At 46.9% G+C, this 14,690-nt stretch overlaps 1 protein-coding gene across 1 annotated transcript in view; it reads left to right on the top strand.

Moving 5' to 3' along the window:
• The window catches only part of LOC147080875 (E3 ubiquitin-protein ligase ZFP91-like), a gene marked incomplete at its 5' end in the record, with an annotated part of 37,946 nt that extends 24,844 nt beyond the window's left edge, over positions 1–13,102 (top strand). The window contains 2 exons of the mRNA XM_085981051.1: positions 12,220–12,334; positions 12,999–13,102. Coding sequence (XP_085837177.1) covers positions 12,220–12,334; positions 12,999–13,102 — 219 coding nt within the window. The remainder of the gene's footprint in view (positions 1–12,219; positions 12,335–12,998) is intronic.
• Positions 13,103–14,690: the final 1,588 nt, after the last annotated feature.

Below are 14,690 nucleotides of genomic sequence, written 5' to 3'. Positions count from 1 at the left end.
AATCCCCATGGCCTGATAATCTGCATCCCAGAGTACTAAAAGAGGTAGCCATGGAAATAATGGATTGGTTGTCGTCATCCAAAATTCTATAGATTAAGGAACAGTTCCTGCAGATTAGAGGGTGGGAAATGTAAGCCCACTATTTAAAAAAGGAGGGAGAGAGAAAACGGGGAACTACAGACTGGTTAGCCGAACATTAGTAGTAGGGAAAATGCAAGCGTCTATTATAAAGGATGTGATAACAGGACACTTAGAAAATATCAACAGGATTAGACAAAGTCAACATGGATTTATGAGAGGGAAATCATGTTTGACAAACCTACTGGAGTTTTTTGAGGATGTAACTGGTAGAATAGATGAGGTGTATTTGGATTTTCAGAAGGCCTTCGATAAAGTCCCACATAAGAGGTTAGTTTGCAAAATTAAAGCACTTGGGATTGGAGGTAATATACAGTACTGGCATGGATTGAAAATAGGTTAACAGACAGGAAACAGAGTGTAGGAATAAATGGGCCTTTTTCGGGGTGGCAGGCGGTGACTAGTGTGGTACCGCAGGGATCAGTGCTTGGGCCCCAGCTATTCACAAGATTTATCAATGATTTGGATGAGGGAACCAAATATAATATTCCCAAGTTTGCTGATGACATTAAGCTAGGTGGGGTTGTGAGTTGAGGAAGATACAAAGGCTTCAAGGCAATTTAGACAAGTTGAGTGAGTGGGCAAATACATGGCAGATGCAGTATAATGTGGATAACTGTGAAGTTATCCACTTCGGTAGGAAAAACAAAGGCAGAGTATTATTTAAATGGTGATAGATTGGGAAATGTTGATGTACAAAGGGACCTGGGTGTCCTTGTACACCAGTCACTGAAAGCAAACCTGCAGATCCAGGAAGCAGTTAGGAAGACAAATGGTATGTTGGCCTTCATTGCAAGAGGATTTGAGTACAGGAGGAAGGATGTCTTGCTACAGTTATACAGGGCTTTGGCGAGACCACACCTGGAGTACTGTGTGCAGTTTTGGTCTCCTTACCCAAGAAAGGATATACTTGCCATAGAGGGAGTGCAGCAAAGGTTCACCAGACTGATTCCTGGGATGGCAGGACTGTCGCATGAGGAGAGATTGGGTCGACTAGGCCTGTATTCACTAGAGTTTAAAAGAATGAGAGGGGATCTCATTCAAATGTATAAAATTCTGACAGGGCTAGACAGACTGGATGCAGGGAGGATGTTTCTCCTGGCTTGGGGGGTCTAGAATGAGGGGTCACAGTCTCGGGATACGGGGTAGGACATTTAGGACTGATGAGGAGAAATTTCTTCACTCGGTGGTGAACCTGTGGAATTGTCTACCACAGAAGGCTGTGGAGGCCAAGTCACTGAATATATTTAAGAAGGAGATAGATAGATTTTTAGACACACAAGGCATCAAGGGGTATGGGGAAAGAGCGGGAATATGGTATTGAGATAGAGGATCAGCCATGATCATATTGAATGGTGGAGCAGGCTCGAAGGGCCGAATGGCCTACTCCTGCTCCTATTTTTCTATGTTTCTATAAAAGCAAGTATTCCGTATGCCGCCTTAACCACCTTATCTACTTGGCCTGCTACCTTCAGGGATCTGTGGACCTGCACTCCAAGGTCCCTTTGTTGCTCTACACTTCTCAGTGTACAGGAAACTGGTTTATCCGGAGGTTAACTGTCCGGAATGCTCGAGCCACCGGCAAAAATCAGGAGCCGTTTCGTTAGTTTTTTTTTCTTTTTGTTGCTTTTTTTTCTCCACCAGTCAGGCTCTGCAAGGTCTCTCTGAAGCTGTTGCTAAGCTACAGAGACGCTTGCAAGGTACGGCTGACTGTTTGTTTAGAAGCTGTTGCTAAGCAACAGGGTTTGTTGCCAGATACGGAGCTCAAAATCTCCGTATGTTTCAACATTAGCGCTGATTTGTCCGGCAGTTTTGATGGGACGGCAACAGCTCGGTTCCGTCGGTGCCGGATAGCACAAAGTTTCCTGTACTACCATTTAATTGTGTATTCCCTTGCCTTGTTAGCCCTGCCCAAATGCATTACCTCACACTTCTCCGGATTGAATTCCATTTTCCACTGTTCTGACCAGTTCATTGATATCTTCCTGCAGTCTACAGCTTTCTTCTTTATTATCAGCCACACAACCAATTTTAGTATCATCTGCAAACTTCTTAATCATACTGCCTATATTCAAGTCAAGATGGTTGATGTATACCACAAAAAGCAAGGGACCTAGTACTGAGCCCTGTAGATCCCCACTGGAAACAGCCTTCCAGTCACAAAAACACCCATCAACCATTACCCTTCACTTCCTGTCTCCGTGCCAATTTTGGAACCAACTTGCCACTTTGCCCTGGATCCCATGGGCTTTCACTTTGGTGACCAGTCTGCCATGTGGGACCTTATCAAAAGCCTTGCTGAAGTCCATATACAGTACGTCAAACGCACTACCCTCATCGACCCTCCTTGTTACCTCCTCAAAATTCAAGCAAGTTAGTCAGACTGACCTTTCCTTAACAAATCCATGCTGACTGTCCTTGATTAATCCGTGTCTTTCTAAATGAAGATTTATCCTGTCCCTCAGAACTTTTTCCAATAATTTCCCCACCACCGAGGTTAGGCTGACTGGCCTGTAATTACTCGGTCTATCCGTTTATCCCTTTTTAAACAAAGGTACAACGTTAGCAGTCCTTCAGCACCTTACCTGTAGCCAGAGACAATTGGAAAATGATGGTCGGAACCTCTGCTATTTCCTCTTTTGCGTCTCTTAACAGCCTTGGATACATTTCATCCAGGCCTGGAGATTTATCCACTTTCAAAGCTGCTAAGCCCCTTAATACTTCTTCTCTCACTGTTTATTTCATCTAATATTTCATACTCCTCCTCCCTGATTGCAATGTCTGCATCACCCCTCTCTTTTGTGAAAACGGACGCAAAGTATTCATTAAGAACCATACCCATGTCTTCCGCCGCCACACACACATTACCTTTATGGTCTCTAATAGGCTCTGCTCTTTCATTAGTTATCTGCTTGCTCTTAATGCATTTATAAAACATGTTTGGGTTTGCCTTGATTTTACTTGCCAAAATGTTTTCATGCTTGCTCTCTCTTTGCTTTCCTAATTTCCTTTTTAATTGCACTCCTGCACTTTCTATACTCCTCGAGTTTCTGCAGTATCGAGCCCTCGGGATCTGTCATAAGCCTCTTTTTTTTTTTCTTTATCCTACCCTGGATGTCCCTTGCCATCCAGGGGGCTCTAGATTTTTTAGTCCCACCCTTTTTCTTTAAGGGAACATAACTTGCTCTGAACCCTCGGGATCTCCTGCTCGAATGCCTCCCACTGCTCTGACACTGATTTACCTTCAAGTAGCTGTTTCCAGTCCACTTTGGCTAAATCCCATCTCAGCTTAGCAAAATTGGCTTTTCCCCAATTGAGAACTTTTATTCCTGGTCTATCTTTGTCCTTTTCTATAACTACCCTAAATCTAATTGAATTATGATCACTACCACCAATATACTCCCCCACTGATACCCCTTCCACCTGCCCAGTTTCATTCCCTGAAACTAAGTCCAGAACCGCCCCCTCCCTTGCTGGGCTTGTTGCATACTGGCTAAAAAAGTTCTCCTGAATGCATTTTAGGAATTCCGCACCCTCTATACCTTTCACACTAATTTTAACCCAGTTTATATTAGGGTAGTTGAAATCCCCTTCTATTACTGCCCTATAGTTTTTGCACTTCTCAGAAATTTGCCTACATATTTGCTCTTCTATCTCCCTCTGACTGTTTGGGGGTCAAGAGTGCACTCCCAGCAGTGTGATCACCCCTTTTTTGTTCTTCAATTCAACCCATATGGCCTCCTTTGATGATCCTTCGAACATATCATCCCTCCTCACAGCTGGAATTATTTATTTAATAAATACTGTGACACCCCCTCTTTTTTTTTTTTTTGTACCCCTCTCTCTATCTTGTCTGAAAACCCTGTAACCAGGAATGTTGAGCTGCCATACCTGCCTTCTTTCAGCCATGTCTCAGTAATAGCCATAATATCATACTCCCAAGTGTCTATCTGTACTCTCAGCTCATCTGCCTTATTCCCTATACACCTTGCATTGAAGTATATACCATTAGCACTGCCAAACTCCCTTGTTGTCTATTTTCTAGCCCTTGCTTCCTCTGTCTTCCAAATTCACTTTCTACTTTTCTGCTTTCTAATTTAAGCTTTGCTTCTCTCCCTTCTGAATCTATTCTCAGGTTCCCATCCCCCTGCCCAGCTAGTTTACCCCCCCCCCCCCCCCCCCCCAAACAAGGATATTGGTCCTGGCTCTGTTGAGCTGCAACAGGTCCCGCCTCCCCCAGAAACGGTCCCAATGCCTCAGGAATCTAAAGTCCTCCCACCTGCACCATCTCTCCAGCCACGCATTCATCTGCTCTATCCTCCTATTTCTGTACTGAGGGTGGGACTGCACTCGCTTGGTTCTATTATCTATCGAATCATAGCCAGAGAATTGCCTGCAATGGCGTCTCTTCCCACTCCTGCACTGCTACCTCTGGTGTCCCCCAAGGATCTATCCTTGGCCCCCTTCTATTTCACATCTACATGCTGCTCCTCGGCGACATCATCGGAAAACACAACATTAAGTTCCATGTGTACGCTGATGACACTCGGCTCTACCTCACCGCCACCTCTCTGGACCCCTCTACTGTCTCTGATTTGTCAACTGCTTGTCCAACATCCAGTACTGGATGAGCAGGAATTTCCTCCAACTAATTATTGGGAAGACTGAAGCCATTGTCTTCGGTCCCTACCACAAACTCAGTACCCTGGCCACCGACTCCATCCCACTCCCTGGCAACTGCCTGAAGCTGAGCCAGACCGCTCGCAACCTTGGTGTTGTATTTGACCCAAGATGAGCTTCTGACCACATACCCGCTTCGTCACCAAGACTGCCTACTTCCACCTTCGTAACATAGTCATAGTGTCATAACGGCACAGAAGGAGGCCATTTGGCCCATCGAGTCCATGCCGGCCCTCTGTAGAGCAATCCAGTCAGTCCCATTCCCCCGCTCTATCCCCGTAACCCTGCAAGTTTATTTCCCTCAAGTGGCTAGTGGGAGCAGCCTTTCCCCGTCTAGCCTATCCAAACCCGTCCTTATCGTGTACACCTTTATCAAATCAACCTCCTTTGCTCCAATGAAAACAAATCCAGCTTCTCCAACCTGTCCTTGTAGCTAAGATCCCCCATCCCCGGAACCATTCTGGTAAATCTCCTCTGCACCCTCTCAAGGGCCTTCACATCCTTCCTAAAGTGTGGTGACCAGAACTGGATGCAGTTGTGGCCTAACCAGCGCTTCATAACGATTCAGCAAAACTTCTCTACTTTTGTACTCAATCGCCCGACTCCGCCTCTGCCTCGGCTCATCTGCTGCTGAAACCCTCATCCATGCCTTTGTCACCTCTGGACTTGACCATTCCAATGCTCTCCTGGCTCGCTTTCCATCTTCCACCCTACATAAACCCTGCTGCCGTATTTTAACTCTCACCAAGTCCCGTTCACCCATCGCCCTTGTGCTTGCTGACCTACACTGGATCCCAGTCCGACAATTATAAAAAAAAAATTAAAAAAAATAAAAAAATCCTCATCCTTGTTTTGAACCCCCTCCATGGCCCTCGCTATCTCTGTAACCTCCTCCAGACCTCAACCCTCCGAGATTTTTGCGCTCCTCTAATTCTGGCCTTTTGCACTTCCCCGATTTTAAATCGCTCCACCATTGGTGGCCATGCCTCCATCTGCCGAGGCTCAAAGCTCTGGAATTCCTTCCCTAAGCCTCTCTACCTCCTCCTTTCAAGATGTTCCTTTAAAACCTGCCTCTCTGACCAAGCTTTTGGTCGTCTGTCCTGATTCTCTCCTTCTGTGACTCAGTGTCAAAATTTTTATTGATTACGCTCCTGTGAAGCAACTTGGGACATTTTGCTACATTGAAGGCACTATATAAATATATACAGGAAACTCTTTGGTATCCGGCACCGACAGGACTGGGATGGTGCCGGTTGATTATAAATTCCGGGTGACAGAGAGGGTTATCTATAGAGGCTATTTTTTAACAAACAAAAATAAAAAAAATCAAGAAATGTGCAGTATACAGTAATTGGACTTCCGACAGCACCAAGAAGCCGAGTAGTGGCAGTTTGGAGAACTACCCCCACTGACTAACTCGGCCACCGCGGGGGACTTGGACTCGGCAACATTTCCGGTTATTGAGGTGGTGTTTTTGGAGTATGAATTTTGCCAGTTAATATAGAATTCCAGATATTTAGGTGCCGTTTAAACGAGAGTTTCCTGTAAGTTGTCATGTCACTCTGACCTAGAACAGGATCTAATCACAAAAACAAGTATGAAAAGAAACTCGCAAGGGATATCAAAATCACGCAAAAATGTTTTACAATTATATTAAAAAAGAGGGTGGTCAAGAGCAATGTTGGCCCCTTGAAAACTGATAACGGAGATATTGTCAATGTTAAGGAAATGGCGGACATGGTGAATAATTACTTTGAGTCTGTATTTACAGTAGAGGAATAGGTCAGCATGCCAGTAATCCCAAGGAAACTAATATTGAAACAGGGACTCACCAAAATTAATGTAAGGAAGAAAATAATGGCACTAAAGAGTGACAAATCCCCAGGACCAGATGGTTTCCACCGCAGGGTTTTAAAGAAAGTAGGTGAGCACATTGTAGATGCCCTAACTCTAATCTTCCAAAATTCCCTCGATTTGGGAACCATTCCTTTAGATTGGAAAATTGCACATGTCACTCCACTATTTAAGAAATGAGAGGGAAACCAGGGAATTATAGATCAGTTAGCCTAACATCAGTTGTCACAAATTTACTAGTGTGTATAATTAAGGATCGGGTGACTGAACACCTTGAACATTTTCAGCTGATCAGAGAGAGCCAGCATGGATTTGTGAAAGGTAGGTCATGCCTGACAAACCTGATTGAATTTTTTTGAAGAGGTGACTAAAGTAGTGGACAGGGGAAATGTCTGGATGTTCTTAATATGGACTTCCAGAAGGCATTTGATAAAGTCCCACATAAGAGACTGTTAACTAAAGTTGAAGGCCATGGAATTGAAGGCAAATTATTGACCTGGTTAGGAAATTGGCTGAGCGGCAGGAGACGGGGAGTAGGGATAATGGGTAGGTACTCTAATTGGCAGGATGTGACTAGTGGTGTCCCGCTGGGATCTGTGTTGGGACCTCAACTATTCGCTGTATTTATTAACGACTTAGATGTTGGGATACAAAGCCACATATCCAAATTTGCTGATGACATAAAGATAAGCGGCATTGCAGGCAGTGTAGACGGAAGCATAAAATTACAGAGATATTGGTAGATTAAGCAAATGGACAAAACTGTGGCAAATGGATTTCAATGTAGGCAGATGTGAGGTCATTCACTTTGGACCTAAAAAGGATAGAACAGGCTACTTTCTTTAAAAAAAAAAAAAAAAAAAAAAATGTTTATTCGTCCATGAGATGTAGGCTTCGCTGGCAAGACCAGCATTTATTGCCCGTCCCTAATTGCCCTCGAGAAAGTGGTGGTGAGCTACCTTCTTGACAGCTGCGGTCCATATATACTTGTTGGCGGTTTGGTGCAACTGAATGGGTTGCTTGGCCATTTCAGAGGGCAGTTAAGAGTCAAACGCATTGATGTGAGTCTGGAGTCGCTCATAGGCCAGACCACGTAAGGACGGAAGATTTCCTTCCCTGAAGGACATTAGTGAATCAGATGGATTTTTATGACAATCCAGTAGTTTCATCGCGCTTTTTGAACTTCCAGATTTTTTATTTAGAGTTATACAGCACAGAAAGAGGCCCTTCGGCCCATCGTGTCCACGCCAGCCATCAAGCCCTGTCTATTCTAATCCTATTTTCCAGCACTTGGTCCGTAGCCTTGTATGCTATGGTGTTTCAAGTGCCCATCTAAATGCTTCTTGAATGTTGAGGGTTCCTGCCTCTACCACCCTTTCAGGCAGCGAGTTCCAGATTCCAACCACCCTCTGGGTGAAAAGGTTTTCCCTCAAATCCCCTCTTAAACCTCCTGCCCCTTACCTTGAAACTATGCCCCCTGGTTATTGACCCCTCTACTAAGGGGAAACGTTCCTTTTTATCTATCCTATCCAAGCCCCTCATAATTTTGTACACCTCAATCAGGTCCCCCCTCAGCCCTCTCTGCTCTGAGGAAAACAACCCCAGCCTATCCAGTCTCTCTTCATAGCTGAAGCGCTCCAGCCCAGTTAACATCCTGGTGAATCTCCTCTGCACCCTTTCCAATGCAGTCACATCCTTCCTATAGTGTGGCGACCGGAACTGCACACAGTATTCCAGCTGTGGCCTAACTAGTGTTTTGTACAGCTCCATCATAACTCCATGCTCTTATATTCTATGCCTCAGCTAATGAAGGCAAGTATCCCATATGCCTTTTTAACCACCTTATCTACCTCTCATGCTGCCTTCAGGGATCTATGTACATGCACACCAAGGTCCCTCTGTCGTTCCTAGGGTCCTACCATTCATTGTGTATTCCCTTGCCTTGTTAATCCTCCCAAAATGCATCACCTCACACTTTTCCAGGTTAAATTCCATTTGCCATTGTTTTGCCCATCTAACCAACCCGTCTATATCGTCCTGTAGCCTGAGGCTTCCCTCCTCGCTATTTACCACTCCACCAATTTTCATGTCATCTGCGAACTTACTGATCATACCTCCTACATTCATATCTAAATCATTAATGTACACTACAAGCAGCAAAGGACCCAGCACCGATCCCTGTGGTACACCACTGGACACAGGCTTCCAGTCACAAAATCAACCTTCGACCATCACCCTCTGCCTCCTGCCACTAAGCCAATTTTGGATCCAATGTGCCAAATTGCCCTGGATCCCATGAGCTCTTACCTTCTTGTCCAGTCTCCCATGTGGGACCTTGTCAAAAGCCTTACTGAAGTCCATGGAGACAACATCAACTGCACTACCCTCATCCACACACCTAGTCATCCCCTCTCAAAATTCAATCAAATTGGTCAGACATGATCTCCCCCTGACAAAGCCATGCTGACTATCTTTGATTAATCCTTGCCACTCCAAGTAGAGACTAATTCTGCCCCTCGGAATTTTTTTCAATAATTTCCCTACCACTGATGTTGGGCTCACTGGCCTGTAGTTCCCTGGTTTATCCCTACTACCCTTCTTGTATAATGGTACTATGTTAGCTGTCCTCCAGTCCTCTGGCACCTCCCCTGTGGCCAGAGAGGTTTTGAAAATTTGTGTCCGAGCCCCTGCGATCTCCTCCCTTGCCTCAAGCAGCAGCCTGGGATACATCTCGTCTGGGCCTGGGGATTTATCCACTTTTAAGCCCGCTAAAACTGCTAGTACCTCCTCCCTCTCGATGCTAATTTGTTCAAGTATATCACAATCCCCCTGCCTGAATTCTATGCCTACATCGTCCTTCTCCATAGTGAACACAGATGCAAAATATTCATTTAAAACCTCACCGACATCTTCCAGCTCTACACACAGTTTGCCACTTTGGTCCCTGATGGGACCTACTCCTTCCCTGGTTATCCTCTTGCCCTTAATATACTTATAAAACACCTTGGGTTTTCCTTTATTTTGCCCACCAGAGTTTTTTCATGCCCCCTCTTCGCTCTCCTAATTTCTTTACATACCCTGCTGCACTTTCTATACTCCTAGGGCTTCCACTGTTTTTAGTCCTTTGCATCTGCCAAAAGCCTCCCTTTTTTTCCTAATCCATTCTTGTATATCCCTTGACATCCAGGGTTCCCTGGACTTGTTGGTCCCACCCTTGACCTTTAGGGGAACATGTTGGCATTGTACTCTATTTCCTTTCTGAATGACTCCCACTGCTCTAATGTGGATTTTCCTGCAAGTAGCTGATCCCAGTCCACTTTGGCCAGATACTGCCTTATCATATTTAAATCTGCCTTCCCCCAATTTAGAACCTTTATTTCCGGTCCATCTTTGTCCTTTTCCATGACTACCTTAAATCTCACCGAATTATGGCCACTGTCACCAAAATGCTCTCCTACTAACACTTTACCACTTGCCTGGCTACATTCTCTAGAATTAGGTCCAATACCGCCCCCTCTCTTGTAGGAATTTCCACATGCTGGCTCAAAAAGCTCTCCTGGATGCACTTTACGAATTCCGCACCCTCTAAGCCTTTCACACTCTGACTATCCCAGTTAATATTGGGGAAGTTGAAATCCCCTACTATTATTTCTACACTTTTCTGAGATTTGCCTATATATCTATTCCTCTATCTCCCCCTGACTGTTTGGGGGCCTACAGTACACTCCCAGCAAAGTGCTTGCCCCTTTTTTGTTTTTAAGTTCTAACCATATGGTCTCATTAGAGGAACCTGCTAAGATGATATCCCTCCTTACAGCAGTAATTGACTCCTTGATTAATATTGCGACAACCCCATCTCTTTTACACCCCCCCCCCCCCCCTCTGTCTCGCCTGAAGATTCTATACCCCGGAATATTGAGCTGCCAGCCCTGCCCCTCCCTCCCTCAACCATGTCTCTGTGATAGCAACAATATCATACTCCCTTTGTTCATCAACACCTTCAATTCACCTGCCTTACTCGCAAGACTCCTTGCATTAAAATAAATGCCATCCAGCCTTGCCATACTGCCTTGTGCCGTTACATATTTGCTCTGCCTTCCAGACTGACTTGTTTTTTCTCTATATTTGGCTGTGCATCACCCCCTACTATAGCTCCACTTCGTATCCCATCCCCCTGCCAAGTTAGTTTAAACCCACCCCCCCCCCCCGGCCCCCCAACAGCACTAGCAAACTTCCCCGCAAGGATGTTGGTCCCGTTCCGATTCAGGTGCAACTCGTCCGACTTGTACAGGTCCCACCTTCCCCAGAAACAGACCTAGTGATCCAGGAAACTAAAGCCCTCCCTCCTGCACCAACTCTTTAGCCATGCATTCTGCTCTATCCTCCTATTTCTATATTCACTAGCACGTGGCACCTGGACTAATCCATCGATTACAACCTTTGAGGTCCTGCTTCTTGATCTGCTGCCTAGCTCCCTAAATTCTTGTTGCAGGACCTCATCCCTCTTTCTACCTATGTCGTTGGTACCAATGTGAACCACGACCTCTGACTGTTCACCCTCCCCCTTCAGAATGCCCTGCAGCCGTTCAGTGACATCCTTCACCCTGGCACCAGGGAGGCAACATACCAACCTGGAGTCACGACTGCGGCTGCAGAAACGCCTGTCTGCACCCCTCACTATTGAGTCTCCTACCACTATTGCCCTTCCACTCTTACTCCTCCCCCCTTGTGCAGCTGAGCCACCCACAGTGCCGTGAACTTGGCTCTGGCTGCACTCCCCAGAGGAACCGTTACTTCCACCGTTTTCCAACACAGAAAAACGGTTGTTGAGTGAGATGCACTCTGGGGCTTTCCTGACTATCTGACTGGTGGTCTCCCATTCCCCCTCTGACTGCACTTTCTTAAGTTGTGGGGTGACCACGTTTAAAAACGTGCTATGCACGTAACTCTCAGCCTCACGGATACATCGCAGTGCCTCCAGCTGACGCGCGAGCTCCGAAAACCGGATCTCAAGTTGGCCAAACCGTTGGCACTTACTGCACATGTGGTCATCCTGACTGTAAGAAGCGTCTAGGAATTCCCACATGCTGCAGGCCGTGCAATGCACGGGACTGAGGTCCCCTGCCATACTTTTAATTAAAAAACTCTCACCTCAAATTTATTCTCTCGGATTCTCGCTCTCCCGAACTACCTTAACTATGAACTACCTTAAAAGAAATAAACTTAAAATTGAAGAAAAAAAAAGCACTCCCCCACTACTCACCAATCAGCTTCTTCCCCTCCGCCAGCGTCACTTTCTGTACTGTGACGTCACTCTCGAATTCTGCCGCTGCTCGGATCTCATTTAATGGCGGAGCAGGCTCGAGGGGCTGAATGGCCTCCTCCTGCTCGTATGTTCCTTGTGCAATGGTGAGTTGGGGTTGCACTCGCCTCTCCTTGTGTGACGATGGTGAGTTGGTTGCTGTAGTTTACTCGTGTGACGATGGTGAGTTGGTTACACTAATCTCGTCCCTCGCGATGGTGACGGTGACTGTGATTCTCTTCCAGCACCACATGAGATACCAGCACATGCTGAAGAAGAAGTATGTCTGCCCGCACCCATCCTGCGGGCGCCTCTTCCGACTTCAGAAACAGCTGCTACGGCACACAAAGCACCACTCAGGTACCCGCCAGCGATCGGAGGGGTTTGTGGGGGGATGTGGGATTCAAGGGGTGGCTGAGGCTTGCGATCAGTGTTGAGGCCCTGTACTGGGGTCTGCATTCAGACCCTGTTTTGAGGCTGGGATCTGCATTCATAATCTGGCGGGGCGTTCGGACGCTGTGTCGGGGGTGGGGGTGGGGTGGTGGGCGTCATTCAGACGCCATGTCTGGGGGCGTTCGGATGTTGTGTCGAGGGGGGGCTCTGCTTTCAGTCCCTAGGTTTTCGCTCTCGCTCTGTCACTCTTTCTCTCCCCGATTTGTTTTCTTCCCCCTACCTCTCTTCCCCACTCCACCCCCCTCATTTTAGACAGCTCATCTGCTGGAAACAGCCTACTTCTATCTACCCTGTCCCATTCCTTCATCATAATTATAAATAGCAATTGTGTGTCTACCTGTCTCTCTTTCAGTGCCTTTGTCACTGCCTTGCTCTCTCCTTGTCTCTCTCTCTCTCTCTCTCTCTCTCCCCCCCTCCCCGTGTCTTTAACTCTCTCCCCCTCTCTCTCTGCCTGTCTCTGTCTCCCTCTCTGTCTCTCTCGGCCTGTGTGTTTCTGTGTGTCTGCCCCTCTCTTGCGCGCGCTCTGTCTGTTACTCTCGCCACCGCTAATCACTCTCTTGCTGCCCCACAGATCAGCGGGATTATATCTGTGAATACTGCGCCCGTGCCTTTAAGAGCTCGCACAATTTGGCCGTTCACAGGATGATTCACACTGGAGAGAAGCCTCTACAGTAAGTATCTGAGACAGTTACACGTTCAGTGTCCTGAGGTGGGCACAGAACAGCTTTAAACGGGCTTTCCTCCCTCCCTCTGTTCCCTCCCACCCTCTTCCTTTCCTCTCCTGCCTCCATTCCCTCCCTCCCTCCCTCCTTCATTCCTTCACTGAACCTCCCTCTCTCTTCGTACCTGACCCCCTCGCTCCCTGTGCAGGGGTGTACCTGACCCCCCTCGCTCCCTGTGCAGGGGTGTACCTGACCCCCCTCGCTCCCTGTGCAGGGGTGTACCTGACCCCCTCGCTCCCTGTGCAGGGGTGTACCTGACCCCCTCGCTCCCTGTGCAGGGGTGTACCTGACCCCCTCGCTCCCTGTGCAGGGGTGTACCTGACCCCCTCGCTCCTGTCTCCCTGTACAGGGTTGTAGGATTTGGATCACAGATCACACACACATTACCCAAAGGGTCTTAGGAGTTGTAAAGCTTTTTATTAGAGAGCTACAGTTTAAGCATAGTCAGATACTACTGCATGCGATTGAAATAGATACAGTAGACATACAACCCGTGACAGATGAGGGCGATCTACGGCCCTGGAATGGAACGAAATGACTGGACGGACGGTGAGGCAGTACGGTGGTCCCGGATTGGGTGGATTCCTGCAGTCTGCGGCAGCGGTCACTCCCATTGGGTCGTCCCTCGAGCTGTTGGAGGTGTTAGGCCGTCAGCCAGCATTGATCCACCTCAGAGGCTAAAATTGACCAAGGTGTTGGGCCGTAGCCACCTCAGGGAAGCCTCCGCCCCTCACTGCATGTTTTCCCCCCTCGGTCGCCTGTTTTTATACCTTATTTTGATGGGCTGGTGGATACCTGGTATCAATCATTTTTACCCATTCCATTGTCCAATTATAAGGGAGAGGGTACCTCTTACAGCCCCCTCCCAGCCTCATGAGGTCTTTTCCCCCCTCATCTCTGTTCTAAAGGTCTTATTGCCCTCTCGTAGGCAGCTTGTTTTTCCTACAGCTCCTTGCTGCATCCCGTATCAGGACGAGCTATGCCCACTCGAAGGCCTGTTTTTGTGTTCTGACCTCGTAATTCAGCTCTCTGTTTTCGGACATGACTGGAATCCTTCTGTGTCATCAAGTTAGACAAACTGCTGATCTAGGGAACCTGTAACGGGCTATTATTTCTTTCAATCCACGATTTCTTACATCTCCCCACCTTGAGAAGGAAATATCTTTCTTGACTTCCCACAATCGGCTCTTGACGAATCTAGCTAGTTCTTCTTGCTCTCGCAACTTGGGCGTTAGTTAGTAGGGAGACACAAAAATGAAATTTCCCCCTTCCTTACAGTCCATTCCTTTTGAGGTGGAGGAGCAACCTCTGACCCCATACTCAAATTCATTTCACTGTTCCGGTGTTCCAATTCTGCCCCACCTGGAGTCTCCTTTGTTTCTTCTATCTTTCCTGATCTTACCCCGCCTCTACGTTGCTTCGGATCTTCTCTTTCGGTGTGCTCAATTAATTTGTTAGCGCTGGTTAGTCATAGGCATGAGTACACAATTGGCGTATGCATCAAAGTCTTACTACATAGGGTATGCATATATCAAACACAC

Source organism: Somniosus microcephalus, unplaced genomic scaffold (assembly GCF_052327205.1).
Source record: "Somniosus microcephalus isolate GS21.2 unplaced genomic scaffold, FLI_Smic_1.0 scaffold1052, whole genome shotgun sequence".
In the NCBI taxonomy this organism is placed as follows: Eukaryota; Metazoa; Chordata; class Chondrichthyes; order Squaliformes; family Somniosidae; genus Somniosus; species Somniosus microcephalus.
The sequence above is the reverse complement of the archived record's forward strand: the minus strand, read 5'-3'. Positions and strand labels throughout refer to the sequence as shown.